This window comes from Trichosurus vulpecula, chromosome 3 (assembly GCF_011100635.1).
Source record: "Trichosurus vulpecula isolate mTriVul1 chromosome 3, mTriVul1.pri, whole genome shotgun sequence".
In the NCBI taxonomy this organism is placed as follows: Eukaryota; Metazoa; Chordata; class Mammalia; order Diprotodontia; family Phalangeridae; genus Trichosurus; species Trichosurus vulpecula.
Window position 1 is genome coordinate 213,222,927 of NC_050575.1, and position 24,997 is coordinate 213,247,923.

At 34.7% G+C, this 24,997-nt stretch overlaps 1 protein-coding gene across 1 annotated transcript in view; it reads left to right on the plus strand.

Annotated features, from left to right (window-relative positions):
• Positions 1–897: 897 nt before the first annotated feature.
• Positions 898–24,997, plus strand: part of SPDYA (speedy/RINGO cell cycle regulator family member A) — a 36,926-nt gene continuing 12,826 nt past the window's right edge. Inside the window, exons 1-4 of the mRNA XM_036753068.1 lie at positions 898–1,132; positions 5,015–5,073; positions 12,293–12,378; positions 14,904–15,075. Coding sequence (XP_036608963.1) covers positions 898–1,132; positions 5,015–5,073; positions 12,293–12,378; positions 14,904–15,075 — 552 coding nt within the window. The remainder of the gene's footprint in view (positions 1,133–5,014; positions 5,074–12,292; positions 12,379–14,903; positions 15,076–24,997) is intronic.

Here is a 24,997-nt window from a genome sequence, read left to right on the forward strand (position 1 = left end):
TTGAGGCAAATGCTTCCCTGTTTGTGCGCTGCTATAGCATACATATTTGGCCTTGGATATTTTTACACTTGAATTTTCAAAGTTAAACTGTCTCAGGGAGGCTATTTCTGTAAAATCACAAATTTGTGTGAATTTAGAGGAGGCCAAATGTCATAGAGTTGTTAATCCTGTAAGTAATGTAGCTCCTGGATAATTTCTGTGTAATACTAAATCTGTATGTATTGGACAAATGAAATTGTACATATTACCCATAGAATAAATTCATATGATTTATTCAAAACTTTATGCACTGCAAAAATCAGAGCTGTTTACTTCTCGTAGCCACTGGATCTAGCACTTTTTCCTTGATTACTTCAAAAATGTTTGGACTACTATATAAATAATACTAATTGTAGAGTTTTGTGTAAACTGTTTGTATGTAAAGAAATGGTAAACTTACCATTTGTGCCTGGTTATATTGAGTATGCATGTCTTTAAATGTTAGATTAATTTTATTGTAAGTTGCACTAAACTTTCATGTATACTCATTCTTCATGATCTTTCTGCTTTCACAACCTAGTCATTTGTCCATTTACAGTAACTTCAAAAAATTAAGGAATTTTTTTAATGTGATCAATCACTTAAAGTTCATCTCATTGCTAAAGTTCATGAGTGTTAAAGATGATATGAATTTTTCATTTGAAAATGGAATAAATGCTTTTTGAATAATTAAGTGAATTTTTTAATCTACCATGGTGTTTGCTAATACAAAGATGTGTGGTTTTTTTTTTGCTGTTTTCTAATATAGCACTGACAATGTTAAGATTCTATAATTGGTAGCTATTTTATGTGGAAATGAAATTCAGGATGGTAAATATTTTCTCTTTTATATTTATAGGAACCTTTTCACTAACCAGAATGAGACACAATCAGACCTGTTGTGAGACACCGCCAACTGTCACTGTTCATGTAAAATCAGGATCAAGTAGATCTCACCAGCCAAAAAAAGCTATTAATCTTAAACGTCCTATTTTTAGGGATAGTTGGCAAACATCTGAAAAAAATGCACATAATAGTAACAAGTCTAAACGTTCCAAAGGACCATGTCTAGTTATACAGCGTCAAGAAATGACTGCTTTCTTTAAATTATTTGGTAGGTTAAAGCACTTTAATAGTTGTATAAGAATTTAGCAAAAATTAGTTATATAAACAGCTATTACTCATTTTCCTTTGTAATCAATATGTACTTCTTTTTCCTATACCAAATTTCTCACCCCCAATAGATCTGTAAAGTTTTTTCTACACTATGCAGATTTTCTTACATGACCCAATAATTGGTGACTGACACCAACTCTGGAAAATATGTTTGCAGCTTTGGTTTACTTTTATCCTATATGAAGTAGGATTAATAGGACTAATACAGTCTTTAGAGTAAAACACAAAAATTGATTACCCTGTTAAAATATTTAATATTATCCTTAGTGAGATTGAGGGTGATGGAGCAGCTAGGTGGCACAGTGAGTAGAGCACCGGCCCTGGAGTCAGGAGGACCTGAGTTCAAATGTGACCTCAGACACTTGACACACTAGCTGTGTGACCTTGGGCAACTCAACCCCAATTGCCCTGCCTTCCCCCCTCAAAAAAAATTGAGGGTGGGATTGACATAATCATTTGCCTAGAGCATAGGATCTTTCCATTATGCCAGTGAATTTCACAGATTACCAGAGAATAAGATCCTTCTTTGATTCACCAAAAAATGTGTGGTACTTGATATTGATCTAGGATGGTTATGGCAATAACAATATGAACTAGGGAGTTCTAGAAGTTATCTGAGACATCAAGGAAATCAAAAAGATTCTATTGATAGTAGAAGGACTGCAAGAGTCCTGAGAACAGGATGCCTTGTTTGTAGAAGCATTGTGGCATGTGTAAGAGGAAGAGAACTAGGAACAAAAACCTGAGCTTTTGAAAAAAGGAAACTTAGAAAAGGGTTATGGAGAGTTTGGGGGAGAAAACTGGGAAGAGAAGACAGTAGAAACTAACAACGATTTAATGTCTGAATAATGCTCTACAAGCCTGTGATTCTTTCCTTTTTTCACTATTGGTAAGGTCTTGTTAGATGATGAGTAAAAGCACCCTGAGAAAAAGTTGCTGGTTAGTGGTCTCTTCTAGCATCCATACCTAATCCTGTAAGGAGGGTAGAAGACTCCTGTGTCCTTTGGAGTCATTTAAGAAATGGGAAAAGAACTGATAAGGCAAAAAATATTACTGTTTTCTGAAAAGAAAACTATCAATTCTGAAGATTTTACAGTTACATGACTATATTAAAAATAGGTATAAGGTACAAAACTGAATATTTAAAGCCATCTTATTTAACTTTCAAGACAAAATAATCTAGTGAAACCATTAATCTGAGTACTTCTTTCACTGATGCAAAGTAAATGTCATCCATACCACTTTGTCTTGCACAATTCTTGTCCATGTCTAAGCCTTCTATAGCCCAATGTAATTGAGATCTTCCTGTGGATTTTTAAAAGAATATTTTATTAGTACCTTTGCAGTATTCAGGGCAGGTAAGTGGTGCAGTGGATAGAGTTCTGGGCCTAGAGTCTGGAAGACTCATCTTCTTGGGTTCAAATGTGGTCTCAGACACCAGGTGAGTGACCCTGGGCAAGTCATTTAACCATGTTTGCCTCATCTGTAAAATGAGCTAGAGAAGGGAAATAGCAAACCACTCTAGTATCTTTGCCAAGAAAACCCAAATGGGATCACAAGGAATCAGACACAACCGAAAAATGCCTGAACAATAATTGTACTATTTAGACTACATCCTAAGTATAATCCAGCATACCCTCTTTTCTGGTCATACATATTCCTGATCATGTCTTTTATTCCATTTTCCACAAATGAATCATTGTTGGCCAAAAAAAAAGTGGAATAATTTTTTTGTACCTTTTAGTCAACTCTGCAATTTCGAAAATGTAGTTCTACTATAGAAAATTGTGAAAGCCATAGAAAGAAGAAAGAAGGCATGTGTGTTAGCACATGTGTCTAGCACATTGTTGGCAATGTGCTGCAGTTTTACACCCTACTTAATATGTATTTCCTTTTGTTCTTTGGGTCACTTGCGGTTTTGATTCTGATGAGGTAATGGTATGTTTCATAATTCAGAGGTATAGTTGTGGTAGAATATTGCTTTTAAAGAGACAACTTTTGCAATAGGGAGCAGCTTGGGATCATTAGAAGCACTGCCTAATTTCCTAAATGAATACCAGCTTGTCATCCTCCTATTCAATTCTAGATACAGCTCATTGACCATCTGTACGGCCTATCCAATGGGCTCCCTAGCCAATTTATCATCAAGATCTGGTCTATATATGTTCATCATCCACTTGATTTTTCCCTCATGGATTACCAGTCCAATCTCTTTAGACCATGGTTGTCATTGGCGAGGACCTATAGTGTTTCTGGATTCAGTGCTTTAAGCTCAATATCATCCACAATCGGTGTCTGGTGAACCTTATCATCTACATGACATCCTTTTTCTATTTGACCTCTTCACAAAATATCCCCCATAACATTCCTGAATAACTTTGGTGAACATATATACTCCTATTTTATGCTAGGCCTGATATTAATCCTCAGGATTATTTAAACAAAGTTATATCTAGTGACATATGCATGGAAGGCATTTGAAGGAAACCCTCAAAGCCATACATTAGTTCCCCAAATCAAATACTTTTTAAAATTAAAAAAAAACCAGTGGAATATTTTTTGTACCTTTTAGTCAACTCTGCAATTTTGAAGATGTAGGCTACTGTAGAAAATTGTGAAAGCCATAGAAACAAGAAAGAAGGCATGTGTGTTAGTATTTGCTGATATCTCCTCAGACACCTATTTGTTGTCATAATACTTTCTTTGATCTTTTTCATTATTTGAGGATTTTTTATATATTTGAGTAACTTTAAAAAATAAAGCCATGTTTGGCCTTTTCCTTTATTTTGGAATATTTTTTTATGTCTTGGATTTTTTGAGAGCTGGAAAAAAGATCTCTGGGTGCCTTTGAAATTGTGTGTATATTTGATCAGATGGAGCTACTATCTCATCTTTTTAAGTGCCACAATTTCTTCAAATAGCCAATCAGGTAATGAAGTGATAAGTTCAATTATAGTAGTTCCACTATCATTGATGATGAGAATAGATCACACCATCACATTGGCAGGATTGTTCCATTCCACATTTATTTGGTGTTGTTTCATCTTGAAATGCTTAGGGTAATCTGGCTTAGTTGGGTCTCATGCCAAGCTTTCTGCTGGCTTGTTCTCACTTCGTCTGTTTTTTGCTGCTTTTGTGAAGCAATATGCTTATAATTATGATACTCATAACATTTTACTTATTCATAATGGTTTGGTTCAAGTTTGGTTTAGAAAATTGCTTTGTTTCAATTTTGTTCTGATTCGGTAGTTTTAGAAAATACATATTTTAGGTTCTTGTTTAAAGTCAGTTATTAGATTTTTTAAAAAAGTAGATAATAGGTCAGTAAAAAATAAAATGTTTTCCAAGTTCTGGGTTCAGCAAACAGCAATTTTTTCAGGTTTTCATTCAAAATTTAGTTCAGGTATCTGACAAAAAAAAGATGCAGTACCTTAGTAGCCAAAATAAATAAATTGCAATACATTGAACACAAATATAGATAAGTTAGTTTACATGCCTTTTAGAAAAGAAGGAAAATCAAGAGTTGCTCAAAGCAAATCTCTTAAAATCCTATTGGCTCCAATAGAATAGTGATTTATAGTCCTCTCTTCCCTTACCAATCTCATCTTACATGTACAAGCAAATCAGAGGTTGAAAGCAACAGGCATTTAGGTAATTCTTGCAGTAACAATCAGCGGTGCCTGAGAAGCACACTTAGGGCATCTCTGTTTTGGCCATTCTTATAACATCATAAAAAAAACTTATAACTCATTATGTAGAAATTATTTCTTCAAGAAGAGTTTATTCTAACAAGAAAAGTAATAGTAACCTATTGTTGCAGATGATGACTTAATTCAAGATTTCTTATGGATGGACTGTTGCTGTAAAATTGCAGATAAGGTAAATTTTGTAAGCATGTTATGATTAGCAAGTAACATTTAACATAGGTATCTGACTGCAACTTAAGAATTTTAATTAAAACTGGTGTATTATTAATCAGATTTAAGAAAAGAGATGGGCTTTTACTGCTTCATGATTTCAGTTTGTGTGAATTTCTATGATCCACATTCTGGATCAACTCTTTGTGTTTTCAGGATTGTAGGATGCTGATTGAATATGATGAGAGACTTTATAGGTATTAGATCTGTTCTATTGTAAATAAATAGTATTACTCATTGAAAATTATAACATTTGTCATGATAGAAAGCATTGTAGTATTTAGATTAATTCAACCTACATATTCTACTCTGCATTTTAATATATTTTAGGAAATTCAGGTAAAAAAAGAGTTCCAATGGTAATTTTAAAAATGGGTTCTTTTGAGAGGTCTTATTTTGGAACTTGGTATCGCTTTCTGAATAGAATAAAGTTGGTGCGTGCCCTATGATATACTAGGGAAAAGATGATCATACACAAACAGCAAAGGCACTCTTGAATAGCCTTGATTACAGCACTACCTATTTGTTTTCCTGGGCAAAACACTCAATTTTATGTAGGTAGGTATGGAAGAACCACCTTCATGCTATATTTTATCATAAGTGGCAACTATGGAAAAGGAGAAGATCTGGGTGACTGACATGTCCAAAACAGAACTCATCAAGCTATTATCCTCCTACTGAAGTCCAAATCTCTAACATAACTATTTTTGTCAATGTTACCCAGTCACTAAAATTCCAACCTTCATCCAATTCTTCATTCTCTCTCACCTCCTATATCTGATTAGTTGCTTAATCTTATCAATTCTACCTCCACTATATCTCTTTCATCTGTGCTGTTTTTTCCACTCTCATGGCTACTGACCTAGTTCATGCAGAAGACGTTCCAGCTCTCATATCCATACCTTTATATAGATTGTTTTCCATATATTTTGAATGCTTTTCCTACTTACCTCTTCCTTTTGGAATTCCTAGGTCCCATTAAGGCTCAGTTAAAGGGACACTTATTTCATGATACCTTTCCTGATCTCTTCAGTTTGTGTGCTCCTCTCTCCTCTCCCTCACAATAAAAAAAAAAATTACTTTGTTGTTAATGTATATTAATGCGTTTACCCTGGTAGGATAATAAGCTTGAAGATGATAAAGGAATATTTCATTTGTATCAGTGTTTAAATGCTTATTAAGTTGAATTAGATGACTAATAATTATTTGTTTTAGTATAACAGCATTATTTCAAGATTAATATGAAGAGATCTGTTGTACTTGAACATAATCTCAGGCAAAATTTTAATTTGAGGTAATGTGCCATATAACAATTGAAGCTGTTGAACAGCAGATGGCAGTATTTACAAATGAACAGAACAGGCTTCTAATACCTCTTATAGATTTAGAACTAGAAGGGACTTCAGAGATCCAACGTCCCTGTTTTACAGATGAGGGATTACTTTTTCATCCTTTTGGTAAAGATTAAGTGAAGCCTAAAGGGGGAGAGTGACTGCTCAAGGTCTTAAAGCTAGTAAATAGTACACCTGGGATTCAAACCTAGGTCCTTCAACTCCAAGGTAGGTTCTGTCTATTGATATTTACTATACTAGAAATTAAAATGTCTTACTATTATGAAAATAGCTTTGACTTTCTGTATCCCCTGAACAGGTCTCAGGAACCCTCAGGGGTCCACAGACCATACTTTGAAAACTGCTGCTATAGCCATAGGGGGACTGAACTCAAACCTGTGTCCAGTGAAGAAAGGAAAACTAAGTAAAAGCACTGGACTTGGAGTCAGACAGCCTAAGTTCAATCTCAGGTCATTACTTACTACCTATGTAACCTTGAACAAGCCATTTAACTTTTTTGAGACTTAGTTTCCTCATCTGTAAAATTGAGAGGGTTGGACTACATAATTTCCAAGGACCCTTCCATGCCTAAATCCCATCTCCAGCATTTATAAATAGGGAAACTAATGCACAAGAGTAACTTGTCCTATGTCCAAGAGAAAGCAACAGTACCAGGGCTAAGGCCTCTTAATACCTAGATACTAATACCTCAATACTTAATAATACTCAATACCTGTGTTCTTTCCAATAAAAATAAACTTTCTTTGAAAATAATCATACAAGAATGATAGTTTCTAAGTGGACTGATTTCTGCTGGAATCATAGCAATTGCAAGCTGAAAGGGAACTTAGTTTACTTAAATAAAGGGATATAGTCAAGCTTTTACAGCTAGTTAGCTAAAAATGCAGGATCAGAACATAGGTTTCTAAACTGCTACGCATCCTAGTGTTGTTCCTATTAAAACATTGGTGGAAAGATTATACATCCCTAAGAACTATGTTAGAGTCTAATATTCTCTATAGAGAATATATAACTATATAATCAGTTATAATTTTAGGGTCTCCAAATTATCTTGTAGCAGAATGTGGTTATGATGACTGTTTCCTATAAAACACAATTTTTTGGACCTGGAGAAAAATGATTCCCGGATTATTATATAGTGCATTTTTAGAGAGGAGAGAGAGAGCTCTTTCTTTTTCCCTAAAGGGGATACTCAGCCATTTTTATTGAAGTAAAAGGATTCCCTAAAAGGTGGAAAGTGAGGAGGTTACTGATGGTGAAAGTACTGTAGAGGAGAGAAGAAAAGAATTACAAGCTGCTAACACCTTCTTACCTTTATTGAAGACATCCTGTAAGCTACAGGGAGGTAGTGTAAACAGGATTTTTACTGAGCCAGTCTCTAACCTGAGAATGCTCGGAGCCACACAGAGCAAGCTTAGAGACAGGAGTGCTAGTAATCAAGTAGTTTAATTAATCAGTTTCAGAGTGAGGAATGTTCCCATAGCTGAAGTAAAAACACAGATTATATACTTAAATCACAGGTGGAGAAGGACAGGGGAAAGGTGGATTACAAATAGTCATTTATTGGTTTCCCAGGAGAATCCCACAAATCCCACAATACAACAATTCTGAAGTCAAGTCTTTGGGGGTGGTGACCACCTCCCGTAGGGTACAGAACTAAAGTTCTGTGACAAAAACAGATTCTACAATATTTGATTCGTTTCACTTAAGGTCCGGTGATTGTGAGCATTGTCAAAGTTTTGATTGATCAGTTCAAGCTGCATTGTGAGCTCTGACTCCTGAGCCAGAGGCAGCTCTTGAGAAAACTAAATTATTAGTATATTCATTACGATATCATATTGATTAATATAAAAATCATAATTCCACAGTAGCTACCAACATAACATATAGTTGAAAGTGTACTATATTTGGAGTCAAAGACCTGGGTTTGAATCTTGAATCAGCATTTAGTTCCCATGTGACTTGGGGCAAATCTGTTCAATTCTTTGGGCCTCTGTGGCCTTACCTGTAAAATGATGGAATTAAACTATGATAATGGATCCTGGGGGTAATAGGGAGGTGGCCATATTGGTATCTGTTGGCCTTTGTTGCATCTAGTTGATCTGGGTAAGATGATTAGGAAACACCATTGTAAAGTTAGGGAGAGGTTGAACTTTTTGAGGATAGAGCATATGTTTTAAACTCCTTTGATCAGTAAATGTTGGATGACTACTTAAGTGATCAGAATGGGATGGGAGGGGATTATGTAAGAAGGGCTCCTAGGAAGAGATAAGTTTTAAGCTGCCTTGAAATAGGGGTGCTAGATTGGGAAGATAGACCAGAGGTAGTGGAAGGAACAACATCAAAAAGGGCACATTATGTTTAAGTAGGGGACAGTGAGCAAAGAAACAAAGAAGACTGATGAAAAGTGAGTTTGAAGAAGTAGCAATAGAAACAACTGATGGAAAACTTTGAAGGCTAAACTACTCAGATTTGCTATAAAATCTTAAGATTTCAAATAAAAATCAACTCAGCAAACATTAAGTGCCTACCATGTACTTAGCACTGAGGATATAAAGACAAAAGAGAATTTAAAGTAATTCCATCTTCAACCCAAAAGCTTAATCTTTTTTCACAGCATCCCTCTCAAATAGTCATTCAACAACTATTTGAACACTGACACTGAAAGTGTCTGTTACTTTTCAAAGTAGCCCATCATACTTATAGACAGCTTTGGTTATTACATAATTATATTCCTGATATTGAGCCAGTCTACAACCCTATAATTTTCATCCATTGGTCCTAGTTTTGCCTACTGGAGTCACATGGAGTAAGTTTAACTTCTCTTCTAGATGAAAGAATTTTGAGTATTTTGAGAAAGCTATCTTGTCTCTCCAAGTTATTTCTTTTCCAAGTTAAATTTTCCTAATCCCTTTAAGTTTTTTTCATATGACAGGTTCCAGGCCCACTTTTCATTATCTTGATCACCCTACTCTGAACAGTCTGGTTTTGTCAGCATGCTAAAATGCAGCACTCAGACTTGAACATAGTAATATACATTCTTATATATATGTGTGTGTGTATGTACATCATAAATATTTTATATATTTTCCAATAAATGCAGGATATAAAGGGATTAGAACTTATCTAGGTCCGGATGTTAGATTTTTAAAAAATTATTTTGAATTTTACAAATGTAAGTATCCCATGTACAAAGAACAGAAAAAGAGGCTTGCATGGGAAACTACAAATCTCCATTTACATACAGCTTAGTTAAAAAAAAGTTTCAAAATTGGCTGCTCTCTCTCTCTCTCTTTCTCTCTCTCTCTCTCTCTCTCTCTCTCTCTCTCTCTCTCTCTCTCTATCTCACACACACACACACCCCTTCTATTCTATTTTCTCGTTTAATGTTTTAGTGACCTCTTTTTCTTTCTTTTCTACTTTTTGTTGAAACACTATTGCTAGTCTTCCTCTTCTCCCCAATCCTACCAATTAAAAAAGAAAAACCAACAAAAACCTTTGGAATAAGTAAGCTTAATCAAGCAAAACAGATCCATACATTGACTGTCTAAAGCATGTTTCCACCACACATACATCAGTTTTATTAGTGTTTTGATATTATGGTTGGTCATTGCACTTATCAGAATTCTTAAGTCTTTCAAAGCCATTATTCTTTATAATATCATAGTTATAATTTTTCTCCTTGTTCTGCTTACTTCACTCTGCATCAGCCTGTGCAAGTCATACTAGATTTCTCTGAATCAGTCACTTTATTTCTTTCAGCACAATAATATTCCATTATATTCATGTATTATATGATTTGTTTAGCCACCTCCCAGTTGATGGGTGCCTCCTTGATATCCAGTTCTTTGCTGTAACAAAAATTACAGCTATAAATATTTTTGTATTTAAGACTGGGTGACTAGGAGAGTGGTGGTGTCTTCAACAGTAATAAGAATAAGTAATAAGAAAATTAGGAAAGGGGGAGGGCTTAGGGAAAAGATAATGAGTTCACTTTTGGACATGTTGAGTTTAAGATGTTCTCAGGAGATCCATTTTGAGATTTCTCATTGGCAGTTGGAGATGCACAACTGAAGGACAAGAGAGTGATTAGGGCTAGAACAGTCTATCTGGATATCATCACCATAGAGATGATAATTGAATCCACAGGAGCTGATGAGATTAGTGGACATAGTAGAGAGGGAGAAGAGAAGGAGGACCAGGATAGAACCTTGGGGAACACCAATGATTTGTGGGCATTACTTGCATGAAATCCAGCAAAGGATACTGAGGAGTAGTCAGACTGATAGGAGAACTGAGAGAGTAGTGTCACAAAAACCAAAGCCTGGAGAGATGTCAAGAAGGCTGAGGGATTGAGAAAAAGCCATTAGATTTGTCACTTAAGAGATCATTAAACTTTGGAGAGAGCTGTTTCAGTTGAATGATGAGGTTATCTACAATCCCTTTTATTCAGGAGTGATTTAGTTTCTATTATGCATTAACTTATTACTTGAATTCAACTTAAATCACTACAAAGATATATATCAAAATCAAATTCTCTGTGAAAAAAGGTAAACTTGGAATTCGCTACTCACTTATGGTCTTCAAATTCTTTCTAGACAGTACTCCAGTTGTTAACCTCATTTATTTCTCTGGCTCAATCAAGGGGGTGATGGTTTCCTTTAGTATAAGTTTTGTATTTATTATACTCAGTGCCCTCTGATAACTTAATCTTGGTGTAGCCTAAATCATTCTTGGCAAGTCTGTAAGGTGCTTAGCAAGGAATAATAATTCTAGGTTACCATTAATGCTTTACTATTGGACTGTGATATCACTGTGGTATTATATTTTTTTTGCTATGGTATTATATTAAATACACTACATGATGCTTTTGTAGTATAAGACAGTTAAAATTTTACATTATATTAATTTTTGATGGTATCTCATTTAAAGCCAACAATTTTTTAAATGAGTAGGCTACGTAGTTTTTTAAGAGGTCTATTTGTCAGCATGCATAAATATTATGATAATATTGTTTTATAATAATGTTTTTCCATTTAAGAGTCTATTCTCATCACAATTTTATGACAAGGAACATTTTTCCCACTTTTTTGTATTACAGAAGACTATAGTAAGAATATAGTAAGTAGTTCTCCTACTAGACCTATGCTACAAACAAAGGAAAAGAATCTATCCAAAAACATTTGTAGTACCTCTTTTTGTAGTAGGAAAGATTTGGAAACCAAGGGTGTGTCCATCAGTTGAGGAATGACTAAACAATTGGGGAATATGAATACGTTATTCAGAATACTATTGTCCCATAAGAAATAACGAAAGGGATAGATTCAGAAAAACCTGTGAAGACTTGAATGAATTTATGCAGAGTGAAATGAGCAGAATCAGAACAATTTACATGATAACAACAACACTATAAATGCAAACTTCTGAAAGATTTATGATCTCTGATTATTGCAGTGACCAATCATGATTGCACAGGACTGATAAACAATGTTCTTCATCACTGCCTCCTAACAGAAAAATGATCAGTTTAAGATTCAGAATGAGACATATGCTTGTGGTCATGGACAACGTATACTTCTTTTCTTGTTTGTTTGACTATGCAGATTTGTTTTAAGGATTTAAGGAGGGAGAGAAAATAAATGCTTGTTACTTTAAAAGTAAAATGCAAAGAAAAAATATTTTTCCCAAGAATATGTAAAGTTTAAAAATTTACATTAATATTTTAGGGCTTTAGATCATCAGAAAAATTTAAAGGTGTTAAACGTTTTAAGTAAATTTTACTTATGAAAATAAAGCATTGATATTAAAATTTTAACTCTTTTCCTCTAGTATCTTCTGGCTATGACCTTTGTTTACTTCAAGAGGGCTAAGTTTAGTATAAGTGAGCATACCAGAACAAATTTCTTTATTGCTCTGTGAGTATATTTTCTTTCATCTAGTTCTATGAGAGATTTTTTTCTGTATAAAGTAACAATTTAAAGCAAATTTTATTTAAAATCATTTCATTTGGTTTAAGGGATATTCTTCAGCAAAGGTTCAAATTTTTACTTTGAAAAAGGAAGTTTTAATGTCCTTTTCCCAGACTTTATTTTACACTACATCTAACCTTTGTTTTTCTTCAAATACCAATTTAATGGTAATAATACTTGCATTTCTTCAGTGCTTTGTACTTTTTAAAAATTGCTTCCATTCAGTTGTTTAATTTTATTTTATAGGGCTGCAAATGTTTTTTAAACATTTTTCCAAGATCAGTATTTAATTTGAAATTGCCAAGTTGTGTGTCATCAGAATACTTACTGTTCTAAAATATTTCAATTGTACATGTCCATTGTGAAAATTCATTCATAGAACAAGAAAATACTCATTCCTCACTGTCTTTTAGTAAACCTGGCTTTGTATGAAACACTGGTTTATGACAAGAGAATACTTTTGTTTCTGAAGTATTCCATTGAATTTAGTCATTTTACCGTAATTTTCTTATCTGTTAAATGATAACAGCTCAGTTCTTCAGCCTTTGTGGGTCAGATTTTCATCATCTAATAGTAAAAAATATACAAGGTGTTCCCAAAAGTCTTGGTTTTAGTGCTAGACCATTACTTGTAAGCGTAATTTCCAGTTTATAGGAGAACTGGTGATATTTAAAAAGTTTAAACACATAACTATGAAATGGATAAAATAAGTTGAATGCTATGCAGTCTATTAGCAACAAAAGGCAAATGTAAATCTGAATCTTTCATTAAAGAAACAGGCATGTATTTATCCCTTAATATAGAATAAATATACATTTCCAAACGCAGAGGGGAAAACTGAACCCACAATACTTGATAGTTTATTACTTAACAAGGATCTTACTAAGATTAGTGATCTAATATCTTTAAAATCCTCTTTACTTCTTCAAAAATAATTCTTAATGATGATGATGATGAATAAGAATAAGTTGGGGGAACAGTTTACACCACTCCTTCTGTTATACATATGCTTTATGAATTGAATATCCAATTCTGCAGTTTTTATCTGAGAATTAAACCTTTTCCCCGAAACTCCCAAATCCCTAGAGTTCAAATTTTACTTAATTCCCAGGATAGTGTCTATGTTGCTATGTTGCTGTTAGAGTATCTTACACAAATGACTGTCATAGAACTTTTCTCTTAAGACTAGCAGGCACAGGGTAATATATAAAGCTGTGTTGTATCTTGAATTTTTTGTAAGCATGTATTTAAAATATGTGCAAAGAAAGAGATGACTGACCATCTATGACAAATCATTATAGTCTTTGTGCCACTGTGCCTCTGCAATTCTTCAGTTGGCTCCCAATTAGTGTGAACAGTGAATTCCCATTAGGCAATTACTTTTTTTTGAAGTTACACTGAATATTTCCATTGGACTGGAATCAATGACCATATTTTATATAATTATGACTTTGAATAATACAAATTTAAATACATCAAATTACTTCACAGAAACCATTATTCATACTAATTGGTACCTAGCTGTGGGTTGGCTACTGTTCTTTGTTGGAAGATAATGGACCTTGCCCTCAGGATTTTAAACTAAAGGAAAGCACATACATGTGTTATATAATTTATCAAGTACTTATATTTATGAAGTATTTTGTGTTCCTGTGTATATAAATATATTTGTAGTTATTTTGAGAAGAAACATGATGTGGTAGATATTGTCCTTATCTTGAATTGAAGAGTTCAAGGGTTCAAATCCTATCCCTAACAGTAGCTGTGTGATCCTGAGCCAGTCACCCCATGTCTCTGAACCTCAGTTTCCTCATATGTAAAATGGACAGAATAGTACTTACTTCACCAGGTTGTGTAAAGGGTACTTTTTAAACCATAAAATGCTGCATAAATGTGAAATATTTGTTTAAAAATATAATTTATAGTAACTCACATTTCTATTAAGTTTTAGAGTTTTCAGAATTATACATATTATTTAATTTGGTCCTCATAACTCTGTGAGGTATTATAAATATTATTATTCACATTTTACATATAAAGAAACTAATGCTCAGAGAGGTTGTGATTGTCCACACAGGCTTATCTAGTCAGTGGTAGAGCTGGAACTCTAACCCAGGCCTAATGGTCTTTCCGCTACACTATGAATGTAGCGCCCCCTTTACATTCCTGGTGTCGGAGTACACTGGTCATTTGTATTATTGGCTTTTTCTTTTTCAGTCAATTGACAGGTATTTAAGATAAATACTGTGCTAGATGGGGTAGAAAATACCAAATAAGTGAGAGAGTAACATATAACTACAAAATTTGACCCAGAATGTAATAAAATGGGTTCAAATTGGTGCTTTACAATGGAGTTTTAATATTCTGTATATTTCTTTAATATAATATTAAGTGAAGGTCAGGATAAGATTAAATATGGATTTCTGTTTCATGATAATGTGACAATATATTGTTGTGTTACATTTTGATAGGTATCTGGCTAATACAGTTGAAGAAGATGAAGAAGAATCAAAGTATGAAATTTTTCCATGGGCTTTGGGAAAAAACTGGAGGAAATTATTTCCCAATTTCTTAAAGTTAAGGGATCAGCTTTGGGATAGGATTGACTATAGGGCTATTGTAAGCAGACGGTGCTGTGAAGAGGTAAGGACTTTTTAAAATAAAAGTTTATATGTAACATATATTAAATTTATACATTTTCATTTTTGTATTTCCTTCATAAAATGATTATACTTCATATAAGAATAGACTTGTTAGCTTTAGCTGTCGCCTTTTACACAGCTTGTATTTTAAAAGGTACCATTTTTATACTTGATATTTTAATCTTAAAAATGGACAGTTTTTGGTTTCCTACATCATCTACTCCTGTAAACAGGAGTATGGGTTTAGATCATGGGTTTAGAGCTTGAGGGGAGCTCCTGAGGGTTCATGTAGTCCAATTTCTTTTTTAAAAATTTTTTACTTTTTCCCAGATTTAAAAAGCACCAAACATGGGGGAAATATACCACATGATATTGCCATTGACTGTGTATTTGCCTGAGAATAATGACATGAGATAGTAGTAATTTCTATTAAACAAAATATTTGTGATATTTCAAATATGTATACATTCTCAGTATGAAATGCAAATTATGTTGTCTGGAGTTTGGTTAGACACTGAAAAAACAAACTTGTTTTCTCTCATTCAGGATGACCATAGGTAATATAACATTACCTACTAATAAAATAAAGCAATCAACACTGAAAACTAAAAGATAAATTCTTAAGATTTTTCACTTCCCTTTAGGTTCCTAAAACAAACTTTGAGTACATACAAATAATCTAGTCAAATTCGTACCTGTGAAAAATATCCTTGCAGAGTAATCTAGATTGATGCGTTTGCATAATCTAGCATCAAAAGCCTACTGAAGTTGATTGGCCAAAGAAACTGATCCAAAATATCAGTTGAGAATTAAAGGGAACCAGGTTTCTCACAAATCCTACAAGAAAACCAAACCAAACAAATAAACAAAACTCAAAGAGAAATATCAAAGAGAAGATAAGTGATAAAACACACATTCACCTACACAAGAAAATAAGAATTAACTATAATAAAAAATTAGCCAGAAGATTATTGTACTATAGATCAATTGAAACTGTTGAAGTATGAGAAGCAACAAAAACGGAAAAAGAAACCATGTAGATATCCTGGGAGATGTATGCAGAAGGATAAATGACACATTGAAAAAAAATTACACAAGAATTGACCATGCTAAGAAAATCCCAAGACCAAATAATAGAAGAGCTTGAAAAAAAGAAATAGCTAATGAATGTAAGCAAAAATTTTTAAAGGAATGAAAAAAACATGAAAAAAAAACTCAACATGTTAACAAGAATAGAAAAAAATATATATGTTTAATTCATAGCAGCAATGATCAGCCAGTTTACTGCAGTGAACAGTAAAATAGCACAGAGTGCAGAACATCTCAAAAAAATCACTAAATTATCAATATTATTGGAAAATGTAAAACTACATAACAGATCTAGAAACAATATCTTGATGTAGCAATTCCAGGAATACTTACATCCCCCCAAACCTAGAAAAACAAAAGAATTTGGGGAATGTATTGGAGGAAATCCTTAAAGCAAATTTCTAAGAATTCACACACACACACACACACACACACACACACACACACACACACACCCAGCAAAAGGTGCTCACCTCTGACAGAATGACCAAGCAAATTATGGCATATGAATGTGATGGAATATTGTACACTAAGAAATGACAAAATTTTTCAGTTTCAGTGCAAACTGGGAAGATCATTTACATGAATTGGTGTAGAAGTATAAAGAACTAAGAGAGTGTTTATATATAACTATATACATATAACTTCACATGCCACAGTTTATATACTAATATAAAAAACCCAACAACTTTGAAACTGACCAGTTCACAGACAAACCAAGAGACTGAAGATGAATCATGATACCTACCTCCTGCCAGAGAAGTGAGAGACTTAAAATCGAGAATGAGAAATATTTGGGGGCACAATCAATGTGAGAATTTTTTTATTTGAATATGCATTTTTGTTACAAGTTTTTTTAATTTTTCATTTGTGGAAGAAAGAGTATAAATGCTTATTAAAGAAAAAAATTTAAAAAATAAATAGAAAAAAATAAAATAAAATTTGGGGAGGAAAAATAGCACAACAAAATAGAAACCACAGAACCTTGAAAATGAAGAACCCAAGATTGAATATTTTTAGGTACATGGTAGTTAAATTTTAAGTGCTATAACAGCAAGGAAACCATATAATAAGCTGCCAGAAGAAAGGAAGAAATCACTAAACCAAGTAACAATAAATAGAATGGATTCAAGAACAAGGGAGGATCACAGAAATTGGAATATAAATTAATTGGTCAGGAAAAACAGTGATTTGGTTTTATTACTTTTTATTAGGTAAATTTGAATAATTTGGGGAGGTGATTCAGTATTTTTGTGAGTTTGTCGTTAGTCTGGACAAAAGGTCTGTTCCATCCTTTTAATCTAAAACACCATTTTCAGTTCCAATACATTTCCTTTTTTTTCTTTATTTTTAGAGGGGGAAGGCAGGGCAATTGGGGTTAAGTGAGTTGCCCAAGGTCACACAGCTAGTAAGTGTGTCAAGTGCCTGAGGCTGGATTTGAACTCAGGTCCTCCTGACTCCAGGGCCAGTGCTCTACACACTGCACCACCTAGCTACCCCCAATATATTTCTAAAAGATAATGTGGCATGGTGGTGTGTTGGTAAGCAAAATGGGCTCCTTAGCACTTAGTTCAACAAGTGCCCTTGAAGAGTTTGGCTTTTGTTCTGAGTAATTCAGTGTATTTCATTGAGCCTTACTAGGTGCTAAGCCCCAGGCCCAAATCCCTATTAGGTGTGGAACCTATGTGGGTGTGGATTGGTGACTGGGGTAGGGCCCAAGGAGGGGCTGGCTAAGGAGAGGTGCTAACTCCAGAGCCATGCCTTACTAAGTGCTAAGCCCCAGGCGCTAACCCCTATTAGGTGTTAATCTATGTGGATGTGAACCTCCCAGGGTCCTAAGGGGAGGGGCCAACTCAGGAACCAATCACCAGAGCCTAAGTCCTGGTCATTCAGATGACATATGAAGCCGTATAAGAAGGGAGGACAGAGCCATTTGTGCAGGGCTCTCGAGATGGTGTTGATGAGGAGACTCTGGGCAGCTGTAGCTAAGGAGCCCTCCAGCTTGTAAACCCGGATGCTGAGACTTTGTTGAACTCTGGTAACTATTGGGATTTGAATCAGACAAGGTCTGTCTGTTGATATTTGTAATTTGTTTGTATTTTGTTCTAAAGTTCAGGGTGCTGGATTTTTCCTCTGAAGTAAGCGAATGATATTTGTATGCTGAATTAAAGTAAGCTTGTCAACCCCTTCACCTTGCTTTCCTTAGTTAAACAGATCAAAAGAACCTGTGCTGTTGGCAGCTTTCAGGGTGCTGGCTGTGGGTGGATCTTACACCCCCACAGAAGCTGCTAGCTGGATTGTTGAAACAGGTGGATACAAAGCAGATGTTGGAGTCAAGAAGAGATGAATTCATGTTTTATGTAACACTAGTTTTGTGATCATGGAAAAATCATTTAACCTTTACATATTTCCAGACAACTCTTTGAATCTATAAGTTACTGATGTGCATCTAAGGGGAAAATATCTCACATAGATAAAATCATAGTTCCTATACCAAAAAGAAAAAAAAAAGTAACTCACTGATATGGATTTTTTTTCTGAACCAATTAAGTAGAATTAAGATTCACCTTATTTCCAGTAAGAATAGAAAGAATTTTGTAAAAACTTATCTTGGGGAGATGATAGGATGTTGAAATCTATCTGTAACAATTTTGCTTTTAAAATATTTTGCAACATAGAATCTCAGAATTGGAAAAAACTTTAGTGTTACTTTAGTCTATCTCATACCTAAGCAAAAGGCCCTTCTATAACATCCCCAACAAGTGATCATACTTAAAAAACTTCCAGTAAAAAGAGAATCCAAACATGGGTTTTTTTTAAGATAAACAGGAATGGAACTCTTACAAATAATAAGCTGAAGAATTTTAACTTTTTTCAGAAGGCAATTAGGAGAATTTGGAATGTAGAATGCTTATATCTAGAATCCAAGATCCATCATGCAAAATGCAAGTTAAATAAGCAGAAAAATATCAAAGCATACATAGTGGTGTTCAAATTCATTAATAGCAATATTAGTAGTTTGTTAATGAGATAGTATCAATAACTACTTAGCCATATGCCTGTTCTTTAAAGATGAACTAATATGTTGAGTTCTCATTACTGAAGGTCTTTAAGTATGACCACTTGTTGGAAATGTCTATAAGACTCCTCCTGCTCAAGTATGGGATAGAATAAATGACCATTGAAGTTCCTTCCACTTCTGAGATTCTACAGTTCTGTTACAAAGTATTTTAAGCAGAAATATTTCAGATTTCTGTTTTTCTCAGTTTCCCCCAAAATAATTTACTACAATATTTCTTCTGTCTATACCCCTACTTTCTCAGCTATTCGAAATATCCATGATAATTTTTTCTTTATATCCCCAGTAATTAGATTCCTATCTATTCTCATTCCCTGTAATTCAGAATCACTATCTGGCTAAGTGGAAATCCCTTTCCTTTGTTACTATTCCCTTTTCTCTCAATCCTGTCCACCTCAGCTTTACCCTTCAACATTTCTATCCTCATCTGACTTCCCATTTTATGTTCTGTAACGGTCATGCTATTATTAACAAACTTTCCTTCTAAATAGACCACTTCTTCTAATACTCTATATTTTCTTGTTTTCATGGGAAACTGGCTGAAAGATCATAAATGCTTGTTCCTCTTAACTGAAAATCTCAAGAGATCAGTCACTTTTCAAACCTCCTGTTTACATAATTATGGTCATGAAATTTGTCTTCCTAGTTCTTCTTAAATCATTCTCCATCTATTTATACAAGTTTTCCCAGGTTTCTCTGAATTTGTCATACTCATCATTTCTTATAGTGCAATAATATTCCATTGCATTCACATGCCACAGTTTATTAAGCTAACTTATGGAGGGGTACCCATTTTGTTCCCAGTTCTTTGATATAACAAAAAGTGCAACTATACATATACTTAATCATATGGGTCCTTTCCATTCTTGAATTTCTTGGTCATATAGGCTTAATAGAGATCGTGGTTTTGTCCTTCATTCTTGAAGAGGAGCATGACATCAGGGAGATGATGACATGACTTGCAATTGACTTTGATTGGAGTGAGGGAGGGCTGGGCAAAGTCACCAGCCTCACTTTCTCCTCCGGAGCCATCTGGATCCCGTGGCTAGATATTGACCAAGATGACTGGAGATGGTCCAGGGTGCAGTGGGAGACCTTGGCCCTTTTAAGCTAAGGTCTTTTCAGATTCTCACTTTGAGTGAGGCAATGCCCATTCAGTGAATAGGCCTCCTTAAGAATTGAGTCAAAGATTGGCCCCTTTAATTTAAAAAAAAAATCAGACCGGGAGGGGAAGACCCTCAGGGTTGCAGGCCAAAAGAGAAACAATTACTATTTACTTCTGAGCCAGGAGGGCCCAAAAAATAACCATTAAGTAGTGCTTAGGCAGGGATCTGTTGTCCAATCCATGAGATTCAGAGTGAATTGAGTTTAAAGCTTGGTCTTTCAGAAAGGAATCTAGCCAGTAAACCCCAAGTTAAGTAGGTACTTTTGGCCATCAAAATTTGCCTTCCTTTGGGCAGAATACCCTCAGGTGAGGGGAGAGGAGAGGAGAGGAGTCACTATATCAAAGGCTATGTACAATTTAGTAACTTTTTAGCAATCCTTATTTGCATTACAGAATCGTCTAGGGATAAAGATATTCCTATTAGTGATTGAAAAACCGATAGTGCATTAATACACCCATCCTCCCTATTTATATATTCTTAATATGCTTTTAAAGCAACATATCTACATAGAGAGCAGTGCATGTAGTGTTAGAGTTGTTTGGCTAGAATAGCCATTCCCTTTGCTGTATCTGATGAAGCCACCAGGTGGTAATCTTAAGCTTATCCACTAATTAAAGCTACTGTGCATGTACAGTCAATCCTCATCCTTTGTGGGGTAACATTCTTAGAAAACAGTGTACAAGTCAAAAATGGGAATGTTGATAACATTGAAACTGTGGGAAATAGCAGTTTAGGTTCTTGCATCCACCAAAAACTAATCTTTGCTAGAGATTGCTGGAAATATGCTTTTCTGCATTGCAGTTCTTTGTAACAAAACATTAATTCTGATAATATGCACTTTTACAAACATAGTAACCATGAAATAACCCATAAAATGCAGTACACAAAATAAAATTGGTAACATGCGAAATATTTTTTCTCACTAGTAATTCTCTATAATTTTGTGGCCTTTTATGCTAATATCTTAAGAAAAAAACATTGATTTCAGACAACATTCACTTTTCATCATACGGTACCATGAATACTATACAGCAAATAAAATTCTTAAAACTAAAATACTTTTTACCCTGAATCTTACTTTCCACTGTGTCAGATGGCAGTGTGAGGGTGTTAGACAGTATAATCTACTGCTGTGAACCTCTCTACTTTGGCCAGCCTCTGAAAATGAAGGGAGAGGTTGCTAGGACTTTAGTTGCTACTGTCGGAATATGATGAGACTAGTGAGGTTTCAACATCACCTTAGAATCTAAAGGATTTGCACTAGGCTTTGAGGGCATAATTGCAACATATAAAACTTGAGTTTTAAAGGTTAGTAATACATGGGCAGCTCTTTATAACGGTAGGATGTTTAAGACCAGTGAAATGCCTAGTAGGATACCAGCCACTCCACAAACTTGTATGCATCATAACCCTCATTTTTTTCTCTACTGTCCATAGACACAAATGTGTATGGTTGCCAACTCAAAAGTGAAAATGAGGTTACTAATAAAGTCATGCAAATGCTTGAACTCATGAAAGTTAAATGTGCAAATGTTGAGGACTGACTGTACTAGCAAGACCTACCACACCTTAGTCACTCTCTCCATGTGTAGAATTACTAACTATCCAAAGTCTCTGTACTTTCCTACTGCCTCCTCCCTTCTACCCTCACCTCCCCATAGAATTAAGAGTCTAAAGTCTAGGAAAAAAGATATTCCCATGATGATTCATAAACTCAGCTCTTTGGCAGACTGTTTTGCAGTCTCTTTGTCCCAGTCTCCTCAATTTGAATCACATAAAAATCCATTTATTTGGCATTTAAATTAGATTGCATTTACTTTTCACGTTTCAAAGACTCAAATATAGCTTGTTTTTAAGATCCCTAAAGTAGCAGAGCCCCCATTGCTTCTGCCAAGGTTTGAATTTTCAACTAAACAATGAAAAGAGTGCTGAATTTGGAGTCAAAGGATCTAGGTTCAAATCCTTACTCTGTTACTACCTATATGACCTTGGACAAGCCATTTGACCTCTCTGAACCTCAATTTCCTCATCTGTAAAATGAAGGATTTAGATTAGTTAATTCTAAGGTCCCATCCAGCTTTAAATCTTTAATCCTGTGATCTAGTATTTTACAAATGGATCCAGAATACAAAATGAAGGAAGCTGAACCAGGAGAACACCATACACAGTAACAGCAATATCATACAATGAAGAGCTGTGAATGACTTGGCTCTTCTCAGCAATACAGTGATCCAAGACAATTCCAAAGGATTCGTGATGAAAAATGCTCTCTGCCTCCAGAGAAAGAACTGATGTCTGAATATAGACTGAAGCCTATTATTTCTTTTTCTTCCTTTCTTTCTCTCTCTCTGTCTCTCTGTATTTTTCTCCCCCCTCCCTCCCTTTCCCCTCTGCCTTCTTGCACAAAATGACTAATATGGAAATGTTTTACATGATTGCACATATATAACCTATATCAAATTGCTTACCCTTTCAGGAAGGAGGAAGCAGGGAAGGGAGAGAGAGAATTTGGGACTCAAAACCTGAAGAAAAAACAAATGTTAAAATTTGTTTTTAAGTGTAATTGGGTGGGAGAGGGAATAAAATATTACTTAAAAAAAAAAAAACAATAGATCCAGACGTTTTTTATGGAAGTGCTATCAGCATTCCAGTTTCAGAGTTACATGGTAGAAAAGGGAAAGGGAATTCTCATTCCAACTCTTGCTGTTTCTTTGTGTGGCCAGTAATGAATGGTCTGCACATCTTGGCCAACAGCTCAGGGCCAGTGCCTTCTTACCATCTTTTCTTGTTATTGCTGTCAGTCATGCCAAAAAGAACAAAATTTGTCAAGTGCATTCTGACAGCTTGAACCCCAGGAAAATGAAGGAGAATCCTCTTTGACAGAGGTATAGAATACTGAATTTATAAAAGTTCTGCTACAGCTCAAAACTGTCTGAGTGACAGTTGTCTTTTATGATAATCAAGAACTTCTGTGATGCCTACAGGTATGAAAATGCAGGGAAAAAATAGCTACCTACTAAAGAGAGGCTGCTGCCAACATTGGTTACATTCTACTTTCTAGCTCCTTTTTCATCCTTTTTTGGAGAGAAGGAATTTATCACGAGGGGCATAGAGAGATGTCAGAGAGCTTGGGTTCTAGTTCATTTAATATCTATATGATCCCAATTAAATCATTTTACCTAACTGGATTTAAATTTCCTTGTATAGTAAAATGAAAGAGTTATATTAGATGATTTCGATGGTCTCTTTCAGCTCTAAATCTATGAAAATATGAACTGTTGTTGTATATAATGGGACTTCGTGTTCTTTTATACCATAGCTCCAGTTGCTTTGAATACATACATATATTTATATTATAAAATAGAATTTAACTTCTTACTCCAATATGTACTATCATTGTTTCTCATTGGCTAGTAGCAAAATTTATTTTTCCACCCTATGTAGATAGCCTGGATTTTGCACAGCTTGCATTTTTGCTCTTTACTTCCTGCATATCAGTCATTTTGAATTTATTTATTTTTGTTTGCATTATTATGTTTTAAGTATTTTCTTGGTATACTAAGTTGCTTTGAGTTCTAATTCTGTCTTTCAAGTGTAAGGGTCAGGATTGATTGATTGAAGTCAAAATATCCCATTCCATCTGAAGTGCTCAAGTGTTGCTTGTGACGCTTATCTAGCTGATTCAATCATAGACTTTAAATGAAAAAAGTCCTTGATCAACTGGAATGGCTTGCATAGGAAGCATGTTTGGATTAGTTGAGAAAACTAATTCCCTATAGGGTCTGTATAAAATCAGGGAACTAGTTCAGAACCTAGTATGTTTGAGCAAGCAGAGGAGAGCGCGTTCCAGCTAAACCCCTGAGAAGGAATTGACTTGGGGGTGGGGAGGGCTTGAAGATAAGCAGAGCCCTGGATCTCAGTCTTTCTCCTATCCGCCTTTGACCAGAGGAAGACCTTGTGACCTTCAGAGGTACATAAGACTTCCTATCTTCTATCAGCATCTTAGCAATGTCTCTGGAACAACTAAGAACTAATTACAGTATTTAGATTAGAATCCAAGCATAGACTAGACACAGCGGCATAGCTCTACAAATAGTACAACAGAACACTATATATACCTAAGGGAAACTTCTTGAAGACTCTAGCTAAAAGACTTCTAGGAGCTGTTTCCACTTTGTTACATATGCTCTCCAAGCTTGAGCCTACTTTCTTTTAGACTGTATTTGTGGGCCATTGTTTCACAGGTTTTTTTTTGGGAGGGGGGGGGATATTTTATACTAAGTATACCATCTTAATAAATATCCTTTTCTAAAAGATGATTGGTATTCACAAGCTATAGCATTAGAAAAATGACACACATCCCAAACTTCCTAAGGCTATCCTTAGATTCTGACTCAGCACATCAGTGGGAGTTTGGAGTCACTCCAGTGCATGCAATACATAAAGTTCTCCAGTTTCTATGGTTGACCTCAACTTGGCATGACCAAAAATTTAATGAGGCTGCTTATTGTTATATTATTTCTTAATGATTAGAGTGTAACCTCAAGGGCTAGAGCAATGTCTTATACTTTTTTGTGTCATGTTTGAAT